The sequence below is a fragment of the Galeopterus variegatus genome, unplaced genomic scaffold, assembly GCF_000696425.1.
Source record: "Galeopterus variegatus unplaced genomic scaffold, G_variegatus-3.0.2 Scaffold2381, whole genome shotgun sequence".
NCBI lineage: Eukaryota > Metazoa > Chordata > Mammalia > Dermoptera > Cynocephalidae > Galeopterus > Galeopterus variegatus.
The window spans coordinates 166,281-193,443 of record NW_007728492.1 but is presented as its reverse complement, the minus strand read 5'-3'; the positions used below and the strand labels follow the sequence as shown (position 1 = coordinate 193,443).

The window sequence follows — 27,163 nt, the reverse complement described above, 5'->3', positions numbered from 1 at the left end:
TAATATTTGACCAAATATCTGGATACTGTGGCCTAGTCAAGTTGGCATGTAAAATTAACCATCACATATACTGAAATACCATTTTTAGATGATTAAATGTCAACCTGTGAAGAATATGGGGTAAGTGCTGTGGGTGGTGAAAATGGGAAAGGGGAACTTGTTTTGCTGTTATTTGCTTCCAGGGGAGAGAGAAGCTTTGAGATGTGCTCTGAAGGCCAGGGAGTTTTTGGCCTGGTGGGCAGAGTGTGGAGAACATGCCAAGAATGTGGAGCAGAATGCACAAGGGTGGGGTTGACCATGGCATGTCACGGGTGCTTGGGAAGGTTTGCCCTGGCTGAGTAGATGAGTAGGTAAGGCAAGCCCCTCTCTGGTTTCTCCAGTTTACTGCAGTAAGTAGAGAAGATGCTTGCTGCAGGCTGGGGTGACAGCTGGCTGGCACAGAGCAGTCAGTCTGTGCCACCGGCATTATATGCTACATTATACAGTGACATGCTGAGAATTCCTTTTTGCAGGAAGTGCTTCAAATGAAGTATAACTGCTTTAGATTTTTCTTATAAAATGTGGCTAAAGTTCTTTCCTCTGTCCAGCTATAAAAGATTCTTCAAAAGATCCACATGTTTGTGAAGAAACATAAGATCTTCAAATGGCATGAATTGCTGCCAAAAGTAATTCTAGTCTTTAAACTGTAGCAGGTTTTAGATCCAGTTTTTTCTGAAGTAGAAATAGAGCACAGCAACTTTTTTTTTCCACGTTGCAAGTTAAAGATCATAATTAGTTATGAAGATGCAATACGTATGAAAACATATAATAAAAGAAACTCTACCAATGAAAATAATAATCAGAAAGATAGCAAAACAATGTGTGGTAAATTGTTACAAAATGGCCCCTAATGAATCACCTTTGCAATGTGACTTGGCTTGTTCCTCTCATCAAGTGGTAGAGTCTCTATCCCCACCCCTTGATTTTGGGCTTATCTATGTGTCTTGAAGCTGGCCAGTGGGACATGTGGACATCAGCAGACATGATGCAAACAGAGGCACCCTGTGCAATGGGCAAGCCTTCTCAGGATGTTGCCACCATTAGGTGAAGAAGCCCGAGAGAAAAGGCCATGTGGAGAGGTAGGCCCACCCTTCCCTGCTGAGCCCAGTGGAGCTCCCTGAGTAAGTCAAGTAAGAACAGCAGAAGAGCTGCTGGGCCAATCCATGGACTTGTGAGAAATAGGAAATCGTGGCTTGTTTTAAGCAACAAAGTTTCGGGTAGTTTGTTACACAGCAATAGAGCACAGAACATCCTGTGATAAGTGGCTGGAATCCATGCATGTAATTATAATCATCACTTCATTACTGAGCCCTCAAGGAGGGAGGCAGGAAAGTAAACAGGTCACTTCCTTACAATGTGGTCAGTGTCCAGGAAGGGCTCTGGGCTGCTGGAGCCTTGACCTCTCCTCTTTCCTCCTCCGTAAGGATCAAACACTGCAGGGCAAGATTGAAGAGCTCTTGGAAGAGTTAAAGGAAGTAGACTATTTCTGTACTTCGTTAATGGTGTTTTCCATCTCCAAAGGCAGTTAGATTTCCCTTTTTGTGAAATGCTAAAAGAACCCCAACAGATCTCCTTTTTCAAAGAGTGTTTTCACTATTTTTGTATTCTGTTAGCAAGGGAATACGATGGCTAGACCCTAATTTCCCTCAGGTTAAATTAAAAAAAAAAAAAAACAAACCCTACATATTTTAGGTTCACCTTATAAGTTGCCACATACTACCATATTTAGTAAAGTATAGGTTGCACATTCGTTCACATTTTAACATCTCTGTAATTGGCACCTTGGAATCCCAGGTTAGGCAGGGAGCAGTTGTGGTCTAGTAGTATAGGAACTTTATGTTGGCACATTCTGTAAGATCAGGCAAATGCCAGCATCTGAGATTCCCTGAAATATGACCATGAAACCTTGGGTAAGTTAATTAGCTTCTCTAAGCCATGTGTGAAATGGAGAGAAAAGTTTCTCTCCCTCCTGGCACTGCTATGCAATTTAAATGAGATATGCATGTAAAGCACTTATAATTTGTAGGTGCTTTCATTTATTATTATTTTTTTCTCTAGCATTATTATTCACAGATGGTGTATTAGTCCATTTTTGTGTTGCTATAACAGAATACCTGACAATGGGTAATTTATAAGGAAAAGAGGTTTATATGGCTCAAGAGTCTGAGATGGCAGCTTTTACTCATGGCGGAAAATGACAGGCAGCTGGAGGGTGCAAGGAGGTCATAATATTTGCACTTAAATCATGGGATATCAGGAGAAGAGTAAATATCATCTGAGGACTTTGCCAGGGATTAATGCGTTTTTGGTTGTATGCAGGATAGGCAGAACATCATGTTAGGCAGAACTGTTACATTACTGTCTCATTTGAAGATTAAGTATGGTCTAAGGAGATAAGTATGGACACCAAATTATGGACAAAGGGTGGACTTGTGACTGTTATTTATAGGTGTCAACTTAACTAGATTAAGGAATACTGATAAAGCTATGTTATTAGGTATGTCCATAGGATGTTTCCAGAAGAGATTAGCATGAGAGCCTGAGTGGACTGGGTGGGAAGGATCTGCCCTCAGTATGGGCAGGAACCGTCCGATCTGCTGGGGGCCCAGAGAGAACAAAGATGGAGAAAAAAGGCAAATTGTTCTCTCTATCCACTGGAGCTGGGATACACTATGCTCTCCTGTTCATGGATATCAGAGCTCTAGACTCTTCAGCTTTTGAGTTCCAGGACTTACACCAAGGAGATCACATGGCCAGAGGAAGCAAGAGAGAGAGAGAGGGAGGGGAGGTGCCAGGCTCCTTTAAACAACCAGCTGTCCTGGGAGCTAATAGAGCAAGAAGTCACTCGCTATCCCCCTCCCCCAGGGATGGCATCAGTCCATTCATGTGTAATCCGCCCCCATGACACCTCCTAACACTACCTCATTGGGGATCAGATTTCAACATGGGCTTTCAGAGAGACAACATATACAAACTATATCAGGTGGTATTTATATTTTTTTCAGTTTGTTTCTCAAGCTTTATCAGCTGTTTAAACCATTTATGCTTTGGATTTCATTTTCCACTTCAGCATTGCTTATTATTATTTAACATTGATTTTATTCTTCATCACCTCTAATAATGCTCTGAATTGTTCAAGGAGATATAAAAACTAACAAACCAGTCTTTTGTTTCTCATTGAACTGTAGTCTGTGGTGTATGCTTGTGTTTTATGATTTCTGCACTTTAGTAATTGCATATATATTTTCTGGTAATTATTACTTTATTTTTGTTGCATTTAAAATTTTTGATTGATTCTGATATTTTAAAATAAGGTCATTGTTCTTTGAGTTAATAGTGTTAACAGATGAAGCCTAAATAACAAAGCTTTGTTTCAGACTTTCTTTAAAAAAAAAAGATGGCATATAACACTTTCCAGTGTTACTATATTATCTTCCCTGAAATTTCTTAGTACTTTGAAGTTTAATTTTGATCTTCATTTCAGTAAAGCACAGGAGCAGATAATCTTTATACCTTAGGGTTTTTGCCTTGCTACCCCGTGGTCTAGTGAGGGTGAGACAGTTGCCAGGTGTGATGTGCTTGCGGGGGAGTGTTCTTCCTGGCTGAGTGAAGCGAATAAGGCTTTGAAGTGATACTGTTAGTGCAGTAGTGTGTTTTGTGTCCTTATCTGATTGTGCAGGTATAGCTTCAGTAACTTGCTACCTATTCAGCATTGGAGTTTTGGCTAAAAGGTTGAAATTTCTCATCTGTAACTTATGAAAACTTAAGTTTTCCTCTAAAAGTGATTTTATCAGTAATTCTTAACAACTTGTAATTGTGGCCTTTTAAGAAATATTCTTAAAGATACTTAGATCACATTTCATTATATTTGAATTCCATTACAATTTATTTTTATAGATTTTATTTTGACACATTGTATTTATACGTACTTATGGGATACAGTTTGATGTTTTGATGCATATATATGTCGTATGATAATTGGGTTAGGGTAGTTAATGTATCAGTCACCTTATGCATATATCAGACGAGATCGGGCGCGTTCAGGGTGGTATGGCCGTAGACACCTCATGCATATATCATTTCTTTGTGGTGAAAACATTCAGAAGCCTCTCCTCTAGCTATTATGTAACATACAAAATTTGACTATTACTCATAGTCACTGTACTGTGCAATAGAAGATCAGAACTTGTTCCTCCTATCTAATTGAACTTGGTATTCGTTGATCAACCTCTCCCTGTTTTCCCTCCTCCTCATTTCCCCCAGTCTCTGGTAACCACTGTTCTACTCTCTGCATCTATAATATCAACTTTTTTTTTCTTCTTTGAGTCCACAAATGAGTTGAGGTCATTTTTTATTTGTCTTTATGTGCTTGGTTTACTTTACTTAATATAATGTCCTCCAAGTCCAGCCCTGTTTCTGCAAATGACAGGATTTCATTCTTTTATATGGCCAAATAGTATTCCATTTTGTATATATACCACACTTTTTTTTTTAATCCATTCATCTATTGTTGGGCACTTAGATTGATTCCATATCTTGGCTATTGTAAATTATGCTGTAGTAAACATGGGAGTGCAGATATCTCTTCGATTACTGACTTAATTTCCTTTGGGTATATACCCAGTAGTGGGATTGTTGGATCAAATAGCAGTTCTATGTTTAATTTTTTGAGAAACCTCCATACTGTTTTCTATAGTGGCTGTACTAATTTACATCTCCACCAACTGTGTGCAAGTGTTCTCTTTTCTTCACATCCCTATCAACACTTGTTTTCTTTTGTCTTTGATAATAGCCATTCTAACTGTAATGAGGTGGTATCTCATTGTTTTGATTTGCATTTCCCTGATGATTAATGATGTGGAGCATTTTTTCACATGCTTGTTGGCCATTTGTATGTCTTCTTTTGAGAAATGTCTATTAAGATCCTTTGCTCATTTCTCAGTTGGGTTATTTGTTTTTTTGCTGTTGACTTAAGTTCCTTATATATTCTTGATATATTATCAGATGTATAGTTTGTACATATTTTCTCCCATTCTTTAGGTTGCCTCTTCACTCTGTTAACAGTTTCCCATTACAATTTTGAACTAAGTCTGGTGTCAGTCTGCTCCAGGTATTTAAAGAGCATTGGTTTCTTCTCATTGAAAGGAATTGTACCAGATTGAAAAATATTGAATTTTTTTAGTGTTTTCTAAATTTCCATAAGAATACTTGATCAGCATTTAAGATAGTTAATAGTGCCGGGTAATAGTTTGAGTTGCAAATGAAATTCAACCCGATTCTGGCTGCTGTCTCAGGGAGATTGATCAGCATTTATTGAATAGATCTTATATGATTAGGCATTGGGGAGAAGTTGGCTGTGGGGAGAGAGAGATATGCAAAGGTGAGCAAAACAAGATATGATCTCTGCCTTTGGGGAGCTTACAGCCCAGTAGGGGAGGAAGTCATTAATTAAAAAATTCAATAAATGTAGAATTCCATTCGTGATAATTATTAATGAAATAAAGGTTCTTCATTGATGCTGTAAAGACCTATAAATGTGTGATTTTCTTCCCGAAGATGTTTGGGTGGTTGAGTAAGAGTTACTTAGATCATGAGGGAAGGAAGAGCACTGCAGGCAGAGAACAGTATATATATATATATATAAAGGCCCTGTGGTAGGAAGGATCTGGGAGGTCTGAGAGGACTGGACCGTAGAGGGAGAGGGTGTTACAAAATGAAGTTGGATAGGTACATAGGGTTCACACCACATAGGGCCTTGTCAGGCTGTATTAAACAAGACTCTTGAGGTGTAATTTAGAGACCATGAAATTCATGTATTACAAGGATATACAATTCAGTTAGGTTAGTGAATTTAGAGTTGTGCAGCCATCATCATAATCCAGTTTGAGACATTTCCATTGCCCACAAAAGTTTCCTTGTGTCCATTTGCGGTTAATTCACTAGGCAACTGCTGATCTGCTTTCTGTTTCTATGAATTTTCCTTTTCAAGGCACTTCATAAAAATAGAATCGTACAATATGTAATCTTTTTCGCCTGATTTCTTTCAATTTGTATAAGTTTTGAGGTTCACCCATGTTGTAATGTGTATGACTGGTTTGTTCCTTTCAGTTGCTGAGTAGTATTCCATTGTGTGGATATGCCACATTTTTTTCTGTTCACTAGTTGATTGATAGACATTTGGAATATTTCCAGTTTTTGGCTGTTATGAATAATGCTGCTGTGACACATTCATGTATGTGTCTTTGTGTAGATGTATGTTTTTGTTTCTCTTGGATGTATTCCAAGGACTGGAATTCCTGGGTCGTATGATGTTTATGTTTAACTTTTTAAGAAACTTCCAGACTGCTTTCCAAAGTATCTATATTGTTTTACATTTTTACCATCCATAGAGTATGTGAGGGTTCCGATTTTTCTGTATCAAACAGTTACCCTCGGACGGGAGCGCCGCCGCGCTTCCCAAGCGGCGCACTATCCAGTGCGCCACCGGGCTGGCCCGTAATATTTTTGATTATAGCCATTTTAGTGGGGGTACAGTAGTATCTTGTGGTTTTAATTTGCATCATCTTGTCATGAACTTATTAGCTATTCATATATCTTCTTTGGTAAAATGTCTATTAAAATATTTTGCTTATTTTTAAATTAGGCTGTTTGTCTTTTAAGTTGTAGGAGTTCTTCACATATTCTGGATACAAGTCTTTTATTAGATATATGATTGTCAAATATTTTTTTCCCAGTCTTTGGCTTGTCTTCAGTTTTATTAAAGGTGTCTTTTAACATGCAAAAGTTTTAAATTTGGTGAAGTCTGATTTATCAATATTTTTTTTGAACAACATCCACATGGGTGGTCAAAAAAAAACCAAACCAAACCAAACAAACAAAAAACCACCAAAGCCAAAGTTAGGGATTAGATTACCCAGGAAAAGGGAGCACAGAATGAGAAACAGAGAGGGTAAAATGGAGCTTTGAGGAATCTTAACATTTAATGTGCTACAGGAGACAGATCTATGAAGGAGAAATAGGGAAATTAGGAGAATGTTGTGTCACATAAGTCAAAAGAAGAGAGTATTTTCTGACTGGGAAGAGACTGGGAAAGAGAGTAAAGGTGTTAAGTCAAATAACTACATTGTAGGCTGGAAAATGTACTTTAGGCTTGACAGCATGGAGAGCATTGTTGACCTTACTTTACTGAAGCCAGATTGCAGTTAGTTGGAATGTGTGGAGAGTGAAAAAATGTTGAAGGTGAGTGTAGACAACTCTTTCTAAAAGAGCAGGAGCGATGGGACAATAGCAGGATATAGATAAGGAGTCAAGTGAAGTTTTCTCCCTTTTTAAAATTTTAACAAGACAAGGGAACCTCCTTATTTATTACCTAAATAGTGATCCAGGTATAATGCTACTTTTTGAAAATATGTGGAAAAGGTATTAATCCATTTAAAGTCATATGAGTTTCCTACCTGTTATTCTCTTATACTTTCTCTCCATTTATTTGTTCAAAATATCTTTAAAATTAAAAGAATGAGAGTCATACATGTACATAGTTTTTTGAAAAATGAAATATAAGCCCAAAGTCTCTTATTCAAAACCCTTTGGTTGGAACTATTTTGGAATTTAGCAATTTGCAGGTTTTTAGAAAGGTAACCTGCTACACATACTATGTATTATTGAATACCCCATTGAGGCTTGCGGTAACACCCCTTAATCAAACACATTACTACTTCTGCATTGAAGTATAATATTTACACTTAATAGCATTAGTAGAGTTTATGAGTAGCTTCCTATCAGTTCTGGTCAGGTTTTGGCCCCGTAGGAGTTCATATAAGGTCAGGTCTTCCTGTTAAGTAAGTAAAAGCAGGCTAAGTTGTCTTTGTTTTTTTTTTTTTTTTTAAGTTTCCTGAGTTCTAGAACTGTAGTTAGGAGATTGTAGTACCCAACCTCCTGTGATGAAAAACAGCAGTCCTTTGCTCTCTTCTTCCATAGTCCTTGTCCTGCTACCCAGAGGCAGCTGCATGTAACCTATAGTTGTTTCTTCTGGTAGTTGCGTCCATGTTTTCAAATAATATGCTTATCCTATTTCTTGACTTATAAATATTAGATAATATCTTCTGACTTTCTTTTATACCCCACCTCACTTCTCCCCATCTTCCTTATACATATCCTTAGTTCTTCTTAGGTCTCCGTAATGTTATCTGTCATACCATCCTCCTTGTTGAGACTTCTCGTATTTTGGAAACCTGCTCCTGAAATATTGCATGTGTCTACTCCACTCTGTACTGGTACTCAGTAGGCCTACTGTGTAGCTTTTGCTGGGTGCCTCTCTGAAGTTATGACTCTTTCCTGCATTCTGTGCTTTTCTTATCCTTGATTTAGCTATTTTGCTCTAGAGCGTATCTTCCAGGAGTCTCCTTTAAAAAGGTACATGGGAAATTTATTTTCTGACTTCTCTCGTGCCTCAATATACCATTATTCTCGCTTCTCATTTGTTCGATAGTTTGGCTAGATGTAGTATTCCATGATGGAGTATTCTTTCAGAATTTTGAAGACATTATGCCTCTGTCATTTGGACCCATTTGGTGCTGTTGAGAGGTCTAATTTCATTTTGATTTATATCCCTTTGGAACTCCTATCTCTCCTCCCCCAGCTAGGAAATTTTTCTTTCTAAAATTTTCCTTTATCTCTGGTGTCTTAGAATTTTATACCTTGGTGTGGACTTAAAAAAAAAAAAATTCGATGTGCTAGGTTGGCCATTCAGTGTGGGGGCTTGTATCATTTTTGATTATTTGCCTCCTTCTGTGTTCTCTCCTGCTTCTTTCTGGATCCCTTTTGGGTCAGATGTTGGAATTCCTGGACTGATAAAGAGATATTCTTTTTTATTTTTGGCAGGTGGCTGGTAACAAAGACCAAACCCTAGACCTTGGTGTTAATCAGCACCGTGCTTTAACCAACTGAGCTAACCAGCCAGCCTAGCAGATACTCTTTTATCCACAAATCCTATCTTCTATCTCTTATTATTTGTCATGTATTTTTGTACTACTTTCTTGGCAATTTATATGACTTAATTTTCTAATGCTTCTATTGAATTTTTAACTTGCTTGTCATTTTTAACTACATTAATATTACATTTTACTTAGCTTTGCCCCAAATTGTGGAAATTGAGGTTACTTTGTCTTTCTTTGTTGTAAACAATGTTATGTTGCAAATTTTGGGGCTTGGATATTTTGGCATGTTTTTCATGCTAAGCTTAACAAAGGTAAGCTTTTCCACAGTTTCTGAGCCCTGTTGCTCAGCAGTTTCCCCTATGGGCGTTCTGAGTTTATGACGCTACCAGAAGGCTATGCGACACAGGCTCAACACGTACTGGTCATTGACAGGTTTTGCCATATTTTTGTAGAATTCTGTAGAGGAAAAAAAAAAGGGTTCTCTGAGCCGATGTCTTTCCTTGATTGTTAAGATGTTAAGTGATGCCCATGCTTTCGTTTACTAGCTTTACGTCCTCATTTGTGAAATGGCAGTGCGTATGCCTTGCCCTTTTATCTGTGAGGATTTTAATGTTTTTTGAACATTTATTGCTATTAACATCTGTAAAAAAGATATTGACTTTCTGTCCTGTGTACTACACATATTTTCCAGTCCTTTATTTGTCTGTATATTATTTTGATTTTAATTGTATAGTCATATCTACAAATATTTTTCTTTCGTGATTTTTAAAAATTTTATGTTTAAAAAGTCATTCTCCTTTTAGTTCTTTAATATATTAATTTGCAATCGAATTTTATTATGCTTTTCTGTGTTTCTTTTTTACATTTAACTTTTATATCCATCAAAATTTATTTCAGGGCCGGCCCGGTGGCGCACTGGATAGTGCGCCGCTTGGGAAGTGCGGCGGCGCTCCCGCCCGAGGGTTCGGATCCCACATACAGACCGGTTCCCGCTCACTGGCTGAGCGAGGCGCGGGAGTGGCGCCGAGGGTTGCAATCCCGTTGCCGGTCCCCGGTCCGGTACGGGGGCAACACTGAGGGTTGCGATCCGTTGCTGGACACGGAAAAAGACAAAAAAGACAAAAAAAAAAAAAATTTTATTTCAATGAATAAAATGAGTCTAAATTGATATTTTTCCCCTTCCAGTTAATGTTAACAAATTATCTCAACATTATTGTTGAACAACTTGTTCCTTTCTTATAATTTTGGATTGCTTCCTCCGTTGGCTGTTATAGCTTCTGTATAATTCAGTCTCTCTCTTCTCTGTAATTCAGTGGACTCTCTTTTCGGTCTTGGACCTTTACCTAGTTGTTTAATAACAGTTGCCTTATAATGTTTTAATATTTCACAGAATTCATTTTCCTATTGCTGCTTCCCCAACATTTTTATTTGATTGGCTTATTTATTCTTATGCATCCCTTCAGGATCATTTTCTCACATGAAAAGCCTTACTTAGGCTTTGGTTGGATTTACATTAAATATATGTTTTAGGGAGAACACATCTTTGTAGTATTAAAATATACTCTAAAATCACTGAATGTTTTTCATTTGAAATTCTTAGGTAGTTTTTATATCATTTATCTCTATTTCATGCTTTTTTGCTTTGTTGGTATACGGGAATGTTACATTAATATATTTATATATATATTTCTTACACCAGAATACATTATTGATTTTATACAAATGTTTGTGTATTTAACTGATTCCAATAGTTCTTAGAAAATTCCTTTGAACTTTAGTTTTCCCATTGTACTATGAAATTCTTTTACTTTTAGGTCTTATTACATTAGCAGGATCATATGTTAAAAAAATAACAGAGATGATGTGCTTATTTTGCTTTTTAGTTTAATTAGAATGCCTCTAAGAGTTTTGCCATATGACCATGTCAAATTTTGGCTTGAAGATAAATGTTTTTTAATGTTAGGGATTTTTCCATTGCTGCTTTCTAAAAGATTTTAAAATTCTGTATTGATGTCAGATTTTATTATTTGGTTTGTAGCATCTAATGACAGAAGTGACTGATCTACAGGTTTTCTTTGAAAAACAAATTCTATTCCTGTATGTTCAGGTGTCACGATATGCTGGTGACTCTCAGTCTGCATTATAAACATATCTTGAGTTTCCCACAGGCAGGTGAAGCTTAGTGTGTCCACAGTGAGCTCACCTCTCTCCCCACACTCCTTTGTGCGTCCTGTATGAATGTATAGCCAGAAACCAGGGAACGGTTTGGACCCCTTACTAGTTAGTCCTCCTTTTCAAATGGTCTCTCTGCTCTCCACATCCACTGCTCTGAATCTGGCCCACAGTTCAATGCTGGTATCTACAACTGATCTCACTCCTTGCTGCTTTTTCTTTTTCTGTATCTGCTAGCAGCTGTGCACAGGCTTTTTATTTTTTATATGAAATATACTTCTGATAAAGACAGGTTTAACTTAAAGTTGTTTATTCTAACAGCACTAGTCAGGATGTTAAGATACAACTCACAAGAGGAGGAGCAGGTGCTGCTGGAGCCTGCCACTCTGTGAACAAGGGTGTGGGGAGGCATTTGGACCATTCCTGGGGTGACCGTTCCTCAGGGAGGCTGTGACTGGCATCATTGTCTCCTCATGGCTCCCACTTTGTCAGCTGTATTTGTCTACAACATTGTTGCTGGAATGGGCACAATCCTTCATTTATCTTGACCATCTAAAGCCACACTAGTTGTCTTTGAGATCAGTCCTTCCTCTCACTCTCTTTATTAGGGATGGCATTGTCAGCCTTGATGTTCTCCTCATAGTCAAGCTGCCTAGAGGTCTAAATGAATGTCAGAGAGGATTTGAGGGCCCAGTTGTATAAATCTTGTGTTGGACTGAGGCACAGGGGGACAGAAAATAGGACTGGAAAGACAAAGCAGACAAAGAGCCTTTGTGGTGCAGTGAGAGGAATCACTGCGAATGCCTGGGAGAGCCTGATGGCAGATGTGCTCCGGTTAGAAGCCCTTACATTTGTGCACGTGGACACAGTGTTACTTGATCTTCACAGTAATCCTGTGAAATGAGTAGAGATTATTACCCATCTCTTTTACAGACAAGGGTACTAGAGTTTAGAAATTGATCATATTGCCCAGCGTCACACAATTAGAGCCAGGACTTGACTTTTTCTGATTGTGATTTTGTGCTCTTTCTATTGCCTTTCTCAACACCGGGGTCAGATAGGGTAACACTGGCCATCTCCATGAAGTCTGGATAAATTACATTAGGAATAGAACAAAGGAAAATAAAAATTTTCTCTAGGTTAGTTATCCACTTTAATTATATCCATATTTTTAAAATTTTTTATTTTATTTATTTTTTAAATTTTTATTGAATCGTATTTGATTAGACATATTTTGGGGGTTCAACATTGACATGTTGATCAAATCAATATTACTAGCCTATATATTATTATAAATCATACTTATTCTTTATGCCCCTTGTTCTAACTCTCCCTATCCCTCTCTGCCACCTCTGATAACACTAGGTTTCTTCTCTCCTGAAAGAGCAATGGTTGCTCTGTTGATTTGTTGCCTAGATAATCTGTCCATTGCTGAGAGGTGTGTTCAGGTCCCCCAATATTACGCAGAGCAGATGCTTTTTCTGTAACTTTGGAATGGACTTTGTGGAGAAAGACATCCTCTTCTTTTCTTTGGTCTCTGCTGATGACTCTCCTTGTGTCAATGCACTCCAATGGCTGGCAGACCATCTGTGTGGTGGTTGTGGTGTCTAGCCACTTCTGCAGCAGCTGTGGTTATTGTGGTGGCTATGGTGGGCCACCCACACGGAGGTGATGTTTTGGGCATGCTCCTTGGTGCTGGCGGTGTGCCTCATTGGCGGCGGGGGTCGGGGGGACCTAGCTCCATACCTCAGGACCCCGTTGGGGCCGGAACTAATTTTTTGTCCTTTGTTTACTTCTAAAATGGGGGAAATTCCTGTGGGGACCAGTATTTGAGCTGTGTGATTGAACTAAATTGCTGCTCTGCTGCTGTTTCTTTAGGGAAAGCTTTTTGTGCAGCTCAGGTTTTAATGGTTGACCTTATAGGTAATTCCAGCTCTCTGGTGACCTGGTGCACCTGGGTTGTGTAGAAATTCTGATCTGGGCCTGAGTCTTTTCATCAAACTGCACCCCATGCAATTCTGTATTCCTGACCAGTCTCCTCTGAATGGTCCTGCACTGATTGGGTGCCAGTCATCTGTCCTTGCTGTGCCCTAGTGTTCCCCTGGCGGGCCCATCTCCCCCACCGCCCATGCTGCAAACACTTCCCATGGGACAAGCTGTGCGCTGGTCCCTTGTGATGACACACTGGCCTCTGAGTGGCTCCTTTTTTTCAGTTGTTGTGCCTCCTTGCTTCTTTGTGGGTCCACGGGAACCCTATTTAGTGGTCTTGCTGGTCTGGGTGTCACCAAGGCCCTCTTCTTCCCTGCTGCCTCCAAGCAACTCCATCTGAAGGGCACAACTGTGGCTTCTTCTGGCTCCTGCTCCGTGTGCTCAGTAGCTCCGTCTTTAAAGCAGCCATGGCCTGAAACGCTCCAAGTAGTTTTTTCTTTTTCTCATCGTGACTTCTCCCGCCTTCATGCACTCTGTAGGTCTCTCCTTCTCTTCCCCTGAGCTCTAGTGACCCCAGCTTGGCTGTTGTTGCGTTTTTATACTTGTAAATTGGTTGTTTGTGGGAAAGAGTGATGCTGGGGACTGTCTATTTCACCATCTTGACTGGAAGCCCCATATTCTTTTTTTAAATAGCTTTATTGAGATATAGTTTACATACATTATAATTCACTGATTTGAAGTGTATTATTCTATGAATTTTAGTATACTCAGGAGTTATACAGTCATCACCATAGTCAATTTTAGAGCATTTTCATTACCCTAAAAAGAAACCCTTTTAGCTGTCACCCTCTCCCATTTACCCATTCCCACTGTAGCCCTTGGCGACCACTACTTTACTTTCTGTGCCTATATATACATTTACCTACTCTGGACATTTTATACAAATGTCATCATATAATATATGGTCCTTTGCAACTGACTTCTTTCACTTAGCAGACTGTTTTCAAGGTTCATCCATCTTGCAGCATGTATCAGTATTTCATCTCTTTTTATTGCTGAATAGAGTTCCATTGAATGGATATACCAATTGTATTTATCCATTTACCAGTTGATGGATACTTGCGTTGTTTCCACTTTTTGGCTGTTACAAGTAATGTGGTATGAACATTAGTGACATGTTTTTTTGTGGACAAATGTTTTTATTTCCCTTTGGTATGTATACCTTAGGAGTGAATTTCCTGGGTCATATGGTAACATATTTAACATTTTGAGGAAGAGCCGGATTATTTTCCAAAGCAGCTGCTTACATTTCCACCAGCAGCATACAAGGGTTTCAGTCTGACCACATTTTTGCCAACACTTGTTATTAGTCTTTAGTTATGGACATAAAGTGATATCTTTATGCCGGCGGAAGGATCTGGGAAGTCCAGTAGTCAGCCTCAACCCACTACGTCCTCTTACCAGTTTCTTGACTCTGCCACAGGAAAGAACTCAAGAGCAGAGTCACAGGAGAAAGTGAGAACAGGTTTAATGTAACAGATAAGAAATACAAGTTCCACACAGAGAGTGTGGCCTAGCTCCAGAGACTGAGCAGTCCCAAACCAAGTTTAATACAAAAATAAGAAATACACACTTAAAGTTTAGAACGGAGTGCAGAGGGCTTAAGAGAGTGAGCAGCCCCCTGCTAAAAGTAAACTTAATACAGAGAAGTAAAGCACACACACCTCAGCTGGTGAAGTGTGGGTTGGCCCCAGGAAGGTGAGCAACAACCCTGCCTTCTGCTGGGATTTGGTTTTTATAGTTCTGCTATCTAATGAATATTCAATTAAGGGGGTGGTTCCCAGTTATGTAACATAGTCTTGCACATGCTCAGTTGGTCTCCTTTGGGAGAAGGTTCATTTGTAAAATTCTGTCACATGCACCAGACATATTCAAGAATAGTCAATTCTCTTTAGCACCCCTAGTGGAAGGTCATTCAAAGGATAAACTCCCTTCCACTGAGCATGCCCAGCTACCAGGGTTATATAAGCCCTTTCTGTTGAGCATGCCCAGCCACTGGATTTGCATAAGGCTGAGGTCTCACTTTCCCCTTGTTGGTGCTGGAAATAGGTCTAACTAACAACAGTAACTTTTTCTAGGGAAGGGCCCAGCAGAGGGGCCTGAGACCTTGGGGAATGGCTTGAGACTCAGAAATGTGTCCTGTAATCTGAGCCCAAGAAAGCCCAACACCTCCTATCTGAATCTCATGGTTTTGATTTGCATTTTCCTGATGACTAATGATGTTAAGTAAATCATTTTTCATTGGGCTACTTGTCTTTTAATATTGAGTTGGAGAGTTTTTTTTAATATATTCTAGATATAAGTTCCTTATTAGGTACATGATTTGCAAAAATTTTTTTCTGTTCTGTGGGTTGTCTTTTCACTTTCTTGAAGCATCTTTGAATGCATGTAAGTTTTTATTTAGATGATGTGTAATTGTCTATTTTTTCTTTGTGTGAGGAAGGGATCCAAATTCATTCTTCTGCATGAGGCTATCCAGTTTCCCCAGCTGTTTGTTGAAAAGACTATTCTTTCCCATGGAATAGTTTTGGCACCCTTGTTGAAAATCAGTTGACCATAGCTAATGGGTTTATTTCTGGACTCTAAATTCTGTCCCATTTATCTATATGAGGACAATTCAAAAAGTTTGTGGAAAAATGGAATTAAAAGATAATGCAAACCTTTAAAAAAAATTTTTTTTTTATGTGGCTGGCTGGTATGGGGATCTGCACCCATGACCTTGGTGTTACAAGGCAGCTCAAACCTTTCCATGAACTTTTTGAAGACCTCTTGCATATTCCAGTACCACACTGTCTTTGTTACTCTTCCTTTGTAGTAAGTTTTGAAGTTGGGAAGTGTAAGTCCTCCAGCTTTGTTCTTCTCTTTCAAGGTTGTGTTAGTAATTCTGTGATTCCTTGAATTTCCATATGAATTTCAGGATTAGCTTGTCAAATGTCTGCAAAAAAGTTAGCTGGGTTTTTGATAAGGATTGCTTTGACTCTTTAGATCAATTTGGGGAGAATTATTGTCTTAATATTATTAAGTCTTTTGATCCGTGAACATATAATATCCATTTCCAGACTCTTAAACATCCAGCTTTGGCATTTCAGTTCTTCTACATATGGATGTTTATATTAGATGTGCTGCATGTTGCAAGTTAGCATTAATGGAATTGAAGTCTTCATGCCTGGATTGTCAGGCACAGGGCAGAGGTTTAACTGTTGCTCTTAATTTAAAGATTAATTGGATTGGCATAAAACAGATATGTGGGAAGTATGCAAAGAAAATAGTATGAGCAATACCTGCTTTATGGTTTTCGTATGAACCTTCACATAGTCTGTTTTGTGGTTTGTTTATAAACTTATTTTTATCCTAAATATGTCTGCATAGAAGGATTGTTCAGGCAAAATTACAAGTCTGTTGACTGGAAGTGGGGGCACATGTCAGAAGAGTAGCTTTAATGGCTTTAAGGAGGGAGGTCCTTCAAAACTCTGCAAAAAATTTAAAACCTTCTTGCATTTCTGTTTCTCTGGCATAAATAGTCCTTTCTAGGCCTTGTCATGGGCATGTACCAATGATGTAATAATGATGATTATATCAGAAGCACCACAGGCAGTTATTGGCATGATATGTGGCAAAGTTCTGGTCATGGTTAGTTTGACTAAGTATTTCAAGAGGCTGAGTTTGTCATCTGTGACAGGGGACTTGAATGCATTAGTGATGAGAAAACTGCTCACCACAGACTGTTGTGATCTCTCAGAGTTTGTAAGGCAACTCAGCAGTAAGTCCCTCTTGTCTTGTATAATGTTCTTGAATGCAAACATCTAGACCATTTGTTGGACACAGTGCTCCATCGTGTGCCATCCTCATCAAAGGCTTGGAGTAGAATAAGTGATGTATAATATCTAGACAATAACATCACCTACTCAATTTTCCTGTTTTTTTTGGTTATCACCTGTCATCCACCTGTTACAAAACTAGATTTTTGAAAACAGAATATTCTTTTAGCTTATTTTTTCATACATGTGAATTCCTTCCAGTTTCTTGTTCTTTCCTGTTCCTTGTTGATTCGAGAGTTGTGTGAATGCATCCATTTCATGAGTCCTGGTGCTCCTCTGCTTGGTTAGTGACACTGTCAGAGGTGGGATCAGCCTCACTAACCTTTGGTCCAGAGCAGAGTTTTGGGAAAGGTGGAATAAGTGGCTTTTTGTCAGATGTGACCTTAGGGTTGTCAGGCCTCAGTTTACCCTCCTTGTCACCCCCAATATATGTTTCATAGATGAAAATCCCCAGTTTATTCTTTTGGCTTAAGGCTTGCATCCTCTGTTAAATTCAAACTGCATGACACATTACTATGTTAAACTTGTGTATAATATGTGTTTAATTGGTTTTGTATACAAAGTTTGATATATCTTAGTGGGGGCAGTAGGGGGAGAGAGAACATACAATTCAATCACTAAGCACTTTGGGGGAATATAGGAGAAAATAAGGAAAAGGGTGAGGTGCCTGGAATCCTAAAAGACAGCTTATGCTACACTATTATTTTGCTTGAGGGCAGCCTTTTTATGGTTCCTTGCATTCTGGAATGCTTCCTTGGACTTCTGGTTGGGTTCAAAACAATAGAAAACCCAAGTTGGAGACCTGAGGGAGGACAGTTTCTTCCCCTGCATCCCTGGGGAAAACCTTTTAGAGTAGTGTTTGGCAAACAACAGGCCTGCGGGCCAAATCTAGCCTGCCACCTGTTTTTATAAATAAAGTTTTAGTAGAACATAACTATTCTCATTCATTTACATACTGTCTATGGCTGCTTTTGTGCTATAATGGCAGAGTTGAGTAGCTGGAACAGATTTGTCCCACAGCTCCTACAATATTTATCTTGTCCTTTACAGGAAAAGTTTGCCAAAAGTTGGCCTACAGAGTCTAGACTTTTGGAAAGTTAAGACTTTTGGATCATAGATACCAATTTAACTTAGACTTCTTAACCTCTGATTTTACCATTAGGTGGACTCAAGGGCAGCATTTTTAAGGAAAGATTGCTGCTTATATCAAGATGAATGCTTGATCATGAAAAACAAGTGTAACTTCAAAAATATTTGTATAATAAATGGTGACACTGCTATGTTATAAACTTAAGTAGCCAGTGGAAAATTAATCTATGATTATACACGTACCTGATCTACCAGCCTCTTACACGTGCTCCCATCTTATCTCAAAAGAGAAAAAAATGTTACAATTCTTCCTCTAGACATTCATTTTCTATCATTTTTGAAGACCAAGCATTTGTGTCATTGTAACTTATTTATATATAAATAGGAATATAAATATAAAATGCTAATCTCACTCTTGGAAATCCGAAAAATGTTTTAGCTCAGTTGTTTTTCTTCACTTTTTTTTTGGCAAGAAATTCCACTTTAATGCAATATTCATAAAGCAACAATGCAAACTAGGCAACAGACTGTGAAGAGGGTAGAGGAACTCCCTGTAGAATATTTCTTTCTTTCTTTTTTTTTTTTTTGGGAGCTGGCCAGTACAGTGATTTGAACCCTTGAACTTGGTGTTGTCTCTACCCATCTGAGCTAACTGGCCAGCCTCTAGAACATTTCTTAAAGTTTTTGGTTCAGGTACTCTTTATAGGTATTGAAGACCCAGTGAGCTCTTCTTTTTTTGAATAATACCTATTAATATTTCACCTATGTAAATTTAAGCTGAAAAAAAAATTTTTTTTTTCCCTTTTTGTCTTTTTTTACTGACCGGTAACGGGATCACAACCCTCAGTGTCGCGCCCGTACTGCGCTCAGCCAGTGAGCGGGAACCCGTCTCCACATGGGATCCGAACCCTCGGCGGGAGCGCCGCTGCGCTCCCAAGCGGCGCACTCTCCATTGTGCCACCGGGCCGGCCCTAAGCTGAAAAAAAAAAATTTTTTTTTTTAAAGATGACCGGTAAGGGGATCTTAACCCTTGACTTGGTGTTGTCAGCACCACGCTCTCCCAAGTGAGTGAACCGGCCATCCCTATATGGGATCCGAACCCATGGCCTTGGTGTTATCAGCACCGCACTCTCCCGAGTGAGCCACGGGCCGGCCCTGAAAAAATTTTAATACATAAGTTTGTACAAGCACATTCTATGACCTGTTAGAGTGATGACATCACACATCACTTGACATCTGACAAAGACCACCAGACACTTGAGAATGAGAGAAAAAAGACAACATCTCAATACTATAATAAAAATAGCTTGATCCTGTGGACTCTCAGAAAGTGTCTCGTGAGTCTCCAGACAATACTTTGAGAAACACAGCAATTAGAAAATGGAAGTAATTTGGACATTTAAATGAGTGCTGAACTTAGCCTTGTAAATTGGCATGTTTATTATTGATACCAAAAGAATTAAAAGCTTGTAAAGGGTAATGATTTTAAAAAGAAACTAAAAACATTAGCATTGATCTTCTGCCTAGCCTAGACATCATTAATTTTGTTCATAATAAAGTCAGGGATTAGTTGTTTTAGTATTAGTAAATAATAAATAATAAATCATCAAAATAGATGATTTTCCTACATTTGCCACTGTATCATCTGTTTTTCCCAAGGACAAGTTTTAAAGTGATATCATTTTGATTTTGCAAACATTTAATAAAGCCAAAAATTAAAAACCCTGTCATGGCTTAGGAGATAGCCTGCCTATCTGTGTGCCCAGCACATATGACCCATGCAGATGCAGAGACACATGCAGCTTCTTCCTTCTGGCCCTGACTCCACGCTCACAGTCCATGTGTAGCAAACAACACTGTCCAGGGGCCTGGTTAGCTGTCTAGGGGTGTATTAGTCTGTTTCTGTTGCTTATAACAAAATACATGGAACTGGTTAATGTATAAGAAAAAGAAATTTATTGCTTACAGTTTCTGAGGCTGGGAAGTCCAAAGTCTAGGGAACACACCTGGTGAGGTCTTGGTGGTGGCTTTACAGGAATGCAGGGGTCTCACATGGCAGAATATGGTGGAGCAGAGACTAACCTGTCATGTGCTCTCCTTTTAAAGCCCTCAGAACCACGCCCCTGACCACCATTATTAATCCATTTACTATGACTGGGACCCAGAATCTAATCACTTCTTCAAGACTCCACCCTTTAACCACCAGAATAGGATTTCCCACCCTCAGCAGTTAACAGTGGGGATTAAGCCTCAGTGAGGTTGGCGGGCATCTCATCTATAGCAAGGGGCTGGGTTAGTACCCTCAGGCAGTCAGTATAGGGTAAGGCTAACTTGCTTCTCATGGAATCCACAGAAAGCTAAGCAAGTGACCCCCTCAACACTCTTCAGGGGGATAAGAAATTAGGGGGTTTTTTTGTTTGTATGTTTTCTTGTTTAGTTTTTATAGGCTCCATCATCCACCAGCTTCATGGTTAATTGTAACAGGCTGAGATATAATAGCCTTTAGGTACTCATATTAATGGCTACTAGTTCTAATTTGTTATTTATATAGACTTGATATTCTTTGTTTTGTGGACCCTAATCTTCAGGAAGGGTTTCAAAGTGAAACTTTATTTTTCTCTTCTCTTCACTTTCTCTCAGCTTGAAGTCCATGGCCCAAAATGACCCTACCAGTGGAGACTCTCTTCTGTAAAGAAGACAACCAGACAGGAGGCTGGGATGAGCATGCCACTGCATCAAGTCTCTGCCATTCCATCCCAGGATGCCATTGCTGCTAGAGTCCACAGAAGTAAGACCAAAGAAAAGGAGAGGGAAGAACAGGTAACGAGACAATACCTTTTTGGGTTTGATTAGTTTTATTGAATTTTCATTAAACATGATCTAGAACTATACTTAAGCTCTAAGATCCGGGTTTTCTCTGGTAATATATTAGTAAGCACATAAATAGTTGTGCTCAGAAGAAATCATCTTTTGGTAGGTTTCTCGGTATTTAGATTTTGGTGTAAACTTAGTCTGCTTGTAAACAGTTATAAATGACTTATTTATCTTCATTGGTTAGGTCTGCCTGATTGTCTTTGGTAAATCATGGAGGCAAAGTTCTTTGGATTCTCAGAACATGATGCAAAGGATAAATTTATTCAAACAAAAATTTATAAGTGCTCTGCTTGGTGCGAGGGGTAACATAGTTAACATCGCAGAGCCTTTCTCTGCTGTTGTACAGCTTGTGATCTAGCTTGACAGTTAAATATGCATTAGAGTCTAATGAGGTCAGTGATGGAGGAAGTTCAGGACCACCCAGTCCCAGCCCAAGGGGTCAGGAGAGACTTCCCCAGAGAAAATGACATTTACATGGAGAACTGAAATAGTGACCTGCAGTTAGTTAGGAGAAAGGGGGAAGGTAGAGTGTCCCAGGTGGGGGAAATACTATATGCTGAAGGTCCAAAGGTTAGAGCAAGGTGAGTCTGAAGAGATTAAAATAAAATAACTGGAACATGAGGGTCAAATTGTGTAATGACAAGATATGAGTTTGGAAAAGTTAGCAGGAAGTTACCTTAAGGAGTTGGATTTATCTTTGCACAAAAATGAATGAACAGATTTTTGTCCTTAAAACTTTCACTCAGGCTGCAGTTTGGAGAGTGAATTGAATGAGTGGTAGGGAGACTGGTCAGAGGATTGTTTAATAGCTTACTTAGCCTAGGTTTGGAAAAAATTTTTTATTTATTTATTTACAAAATAGATCGAGCTTCTGAAGCCCTCCCCCTCTTCGTCCTGGATGCTTGCCTGATCTTCTGTGGCCTACTGTGTCTGAGATCATCTTCCTCCCTTCTTCTCTTTTGCTCATGAGGTGCCCAGGGCCCACTGCCTGGCCCATGGCCCGCTGCTCACTGCCACGGAGCCCAGGGCTCTTCCTCGCAAGCCTCGGTGCTGCTCCCGCGCCTCGCTCAACCAGTGAGCGGGAGCCGGTCTGTATGTGGGATCCGAACCCTCGGACGGGAGCGCCGCCGCGCTTCCCAAGCGGCGCACTATCCAGTGCGCCACCGGGCCGGCCCGGAAAAATTTTTTTATAAAAGGCCAGATAATAAATATTTTAGATTTTACAGGCCACACAGTCACAGCTGCTCAACCTTTCCATTGTAGTGTGAAGTTGCCCAAAGACTATGTATGGACATGACTGTGTTCCAGTAAAATTTTGTTTATAAAAATAGATAGTAGGCTGGATTTGGCTCACAGGCTTATCCCTGCAGATCCTTGGCCTAGGGCAAAGGTGATGGTGACTTGCTGAAGTCCAGCTTCAGTGAGGGGTGGGTACCTGAAAAGGGATGGAGAGGGTCGACGAAAATAACAAACACAGGCGGAGACCTCAATGCATCACTATGCACATTCTCTCTCTGCGGGCTGGCAGTGCTTTGGAGCTGGAGCCCAGTAGAGCATGAGACAATGCCTTTTATTTAAATTTACAGCTCTGTAGGGGGGCTTTGGGTACTATTTTTATTACATCAGCAAGCTTGAGTCAATAATTCAAAAAGGACGTTGGGGTGGGGGGAGCCAGGTTTTTCCTTTTGTCAGCACGTCTCAGGTGTTTGTGCTTCCTCCTTTTGGTATCAGGTTATCAGATCGGGACCATCTTCTCATTGTCCTGAAGTTAACCTGTGACCTTTTCCTGTTGGCAAGCTGTGGTTAATATCTACCCTGTTAACAGGGTGGAAGCTATTGCGGTTACAAAGTGATAGACAGTACTATCATATGACCTATGACTATTGTTAAATGTAAGTACAAATTTGCTAAAAGGAACAATGCTAACATTTAAATTCTAATGGGGGTCTAATGATTATGTTCTAATGGAATGAAAAGGAACAATGGATATTTGAGCAGCATTATCATGCACATTTTGAGGTTATGCATTGGCTGTGGCCCTGTAATCTTGATCTAAATGTTAAAGTGTCCTTGTGCACAGCACCATCCCTCACAAAACTAGGTGCACTCTCTTATTCTTCTAAGATCTAATTTTGCAGGTTTAATAATTTTACAGCATATATTTTTATCCCAATACCTGATTTTTAATGATTTATTAAAACTGGACACCACCAAGTAAAGGGGGTTCTATGGTTTCATTCCCATATACTTAATTTATCCCAATCATATAATTTCTCATTAATGCCAACCATTTTCTTGCCATTAATACAATCTCCAGTAAATTATGTTTGCCAACTTAGATCATACTTTGGACGTCCCCTGGGAGGGTACCAAATTTTTCCCTTTCTCATTTTATATCCCATGTAACCATTTACCCAGATGGTGGGAAGAGGATGGGGACTTATTTTATTTATTAATTTCTCTGGTAAAGGCAATTGCTCATGATTAATCGTGACCGATGTTTTTGAAACATCTGTTGGCATAATTAATTGACTCAAAAGGGACAATTTGGAATTGTTCAATCTTCCTGGATCTTTGGTGGGACTATCTAATTTTATGACAATAACTGTTTGTGTGTCATTTTCTGCATCTTTTGGAAACTCAGGAAACTGCCACGCTGACCAAAAAAACATCAAAAGAGAAAGTAAAAGCAGTACCACTGTGCCGAGGCAGAGATCCTTACAGCGAAAGCAAGTGCTCGTAGCCATGGCCCTGCAAGCAGCTCTCCCTCCAGCGGCCTTACCAACTCGGAGAGGGCAGCTCAAGCTATTCTTTTCAGGACTCCGCCATGGCGTGGACAGTGCCAGTGACTCCATCTAGGATAGGAATAATGGGGATAGGGATATTTAGTTTATTAATCCATTGGGCTTGATGATTGCAGGTTGGGAGAGACAGGGAGGAATCAAGGATGACTCTCTGCTTTCTTCTTGGCTTTACAATGTGCTTTATAAACATTTGCTTATACGTTCTTGTAGCATTCCTATTTTATAGTTAATCTGTGCCCAAGACTGTAGAGAATCCTTTTAAAATCAAGAATTAGTAAGTCTCATTTGAATTTGAGTCATTGTACTGGGACACTGTTCTTTCCATTATTCCACAAAGAACTTTTTAAAACAAATCTATCATATTATAGCTCTTGAAGTATGTGGACTGTAGAAAAAAGTCCCGTTAAATTAAAAGAGGTCTCGATATTATTTGTGGTTTTCTTTTAAAATTTATTTGTGTTGTCACCCTACACCTTTTCTGTTTTGCTGAGCTTTTGGGAAGAGTGTGTCCAGCACTGGTTGAAATGCCAACTCTGGGTAGTCGTGGAGTAGTGATGGTTTGTGGATTTCAGTATTTTAGTTTTTACTCAATTTGTGGAAATGAGAGAATACCTCAAAGTACCTTTTTCCATATTCTTTCTTTCAATGAAAAATTTAAGATTTATTTGAATTGGTAGTCTTTTCTTGTTACCCCAAATGGAGTTTTAAATATAACTAAATAGAATCCTAGTCTAAGGTGGTCACTTACACCAATTTGGGGCTGCCAGTTTAATATTCATTTTAGTGTTGAATTTGGACTGTAGGTGGCCAAAATTTCTTGGTGTGTATTTTAATCTGCTCTGGCTGTTGTAACAAAATACATAGATGGAGTGGTTTAAAAAACAAACATTTATTTCTCACAGTTCTGGAGGCTGGAAGTCTAAGATCAGGGTGCCAGGATGGTTAGATTCTGGTGAGGACCTGCTTTCGGACTTGTAAACAGCCACCTTCTTGCCGTGTCCTCACGTGGGGAGGGGACAGAGAAGAAGCAAGCTCTCTTCATATGCAAGCACTAATCCCATTGTGAGTGCTCCACCCTCAGACCTGTTTACCTCCCGGAGGCCCACTCTCCAAGTACTGTACCATCAAATTGGGGATTAGGGTTACAACATATGAATTTTGGTGGGGGAAGATACAGACATTCAGTTCATAGCAGGGTGTGTATGAGGAAGCTATACAAACTTGTTTGGAATAGAGAAAAGATGATGTCCAATATTTTAGATCAGGAAGGGAGATTCTTTTTTATATAACCCCACTGTAGATTCATTTTTATATAACCCCACTGTAGGTAGGTATTTAATAAGTATAGAATTGATCTATTTGATGAGATTCTAAGGTTTAAATAAGGAGCATTAGCCAGATGTATTTGTAGAGTTGGGATTTTGATTGGTTTGGGGAAGAAAGAGAAGCTATCCTGTCCCACCTCAGTGTGGGGACTAGTTTGAGCACCTGGTAGCAACCTGACAGTTTTGAGATTCATGGCACCGAGTGGAGGTGGCAGGTAGTAGAAGAGCAGCAGGATTTGTTTGAAAGATAAATTTTTCTCTGGTGAGCCACCCTCTCCCCCACCCCCCCCACCCCCACTTTTTAAAGTCTACTTTCCCTGGCACAACTTCAACCCAGTCTTCTGGTACGATTTCTGACCTTCCTTTGCTTGGGAGAGGAAGAGAGGAGAGCACGAGAAGCTTTCTATCTCCACATGAAGATCATGAACTTATCTATCACTCCCCAAAATTTCTTCATGCCCCTTTGTAATCTCTCCGTCCCACCCCTCTCCATCCCCCTTGTCAAGCAATCATTGATCAGCTTTCTTTCACTATAGATTAGTTTGCATTTTCCAGAGATTTATACAGATGGAGTCATACATTATGTCCTCTTTTTTTTGTCTGGCTTCTTTCACACAGCTAAATTCTTTTTAGATTCGTCCAAGTTATCAAATGTAACAATAGTTTGCTCCTTTTCTTGCTAAGCAGTATCCATTGTATGGAAATACCACAATTTATGTTTTCCTGTTGATGGACATTTGGGTTGTTTCTAGCTTTTCACTATTACAAATAAGGCTGTCGTGAACATTCATGTACCTATGGACACATGACTATATTTCCTTTCCCTTGCATAAATACCAAAGAGTGGAATCATATGGTAGAGTATATTTAACTTTTTAAGAAACTGCCAAATTGTCTTCCAAAGTGATTGTACCATTATACATTCCTACCAGGAATATGAGACTTCCAGTTTTTCTACATCCTCACCAGCACTTGGTAAGGGCAGTCTTTAATTTTAGCCATTCTAATAGGTGTATACTAGTATTTCATTGTGGTTTTACTTTATATTTCCCTCTCTAATAATGATGTTGAACATGTTTTCATGTGCTTATTTACCATCTGTATATCTTTTTTGTTGAAGTATTTAATCTTTTGTCTATTTATTTTGTATTTTATTTTTTTCATTTTACATGTTTGTGGGATGGGATAATTCTGTTCATTTAAAAAATTTGGTGGTTTTCTTATTGTTGTGTTTTGATCATTGTCTATATATTTTAGATATAAGTCCTTTATCAGGTATGTGCGTATCTGCAAGCATTTTTTCTCAGTACTTTGCAAGTGTCTTCTCCCAGTGTCTAGGTTGTCTTTTCGTTCTTCTACTGTCTTTTGATGACCAAAAGTTTTTAATTTTTGTGAAGTTAAATTTATCCTTTTTTCTTTTATGTATTGTATTTCTGGTGTTCTGTTGAGAAATACTTACCTAATAACTTAAGGTTGCAAGTGATATCTCCTATGATTTCTCCTGGAAGTTTTATAGCTTTGGTTTTACAGGCACGTCTATGATCTATTTTGAATTAATTTTGATATATTGTGTGAAGTATATATCCAACATCTTTTTTGTATATGAATATTCAGTTGACCCAGCCGTATTTGTTCAATAGACTTATCTCCATTGCATTACCTTAAATCATTTGTGCATATATATGTGTGTTTATTCTTTGATATATTTGCCTATCTTTATACCAGTACCACACGATCATAAATACTCAAGCTTTATAATACATTTTGAAAATCAGATTTTTCTTTTTCAAACTTGTTTTATAAATTATTTTAGGTTTTTTTTTTTTGTCTTTTTCCGTGTCCGGCAATGGATCGCAACCCTCAGTGTCGCCCCCGCACCGGACCAGGACCAGCAACGGGACCGCAACCCTCGGTGCTGCTCCCGCGCCTCGCTCAGCCAGTGAGCGGGAACCGGTCTGTATGTGGGATCCGAACCCTCGGCGGGAGCAGTGCACCACCGGGCCGGCCCTATATTTTACTTTTTCAACTGACTCTTTGAATAAGAAATTATGAATGCTGTCAGTTTCCCCCCAGGTGGAGAAAAAGCTTAAGAAAAAAAAAAATTTTTTTTTTTTTTT

General features: G+C 39.1%; 1 protein-coding gene across 1 annotated transcript in view; it reads left to right on the top strand.

Moving 5' to 3' along the window:
* The first annotated feature begins 2,977 nt into the window (after positions 1 to 2,977).
* MARCH8 (membrane-associated ring finger (C3HC4) 8, E3 ubiquitin protein ligase) overlaps positions 2,978 to 27,163 on the top strand; it is a 92,908-nt gene continuing 68,722 nt past the window's right edge. Inside the window, exons 1-2 of the mRNA XM_008581527.1 lie at positions 2,978 to 3,022; positions 20,684 to 20,863. Of these exons, the coding sequence (XP_008579749.1) occupies positions 20,762 to 20,863 (102 nt within the window). The 5' untranslated portion in view covers positions 2,978 to 3,022; positions 20,684 to 20,761. The remainder of the gene's footprint in view (positions 3,023 to 20,683; positions 20,864 to 27,163) is intronic.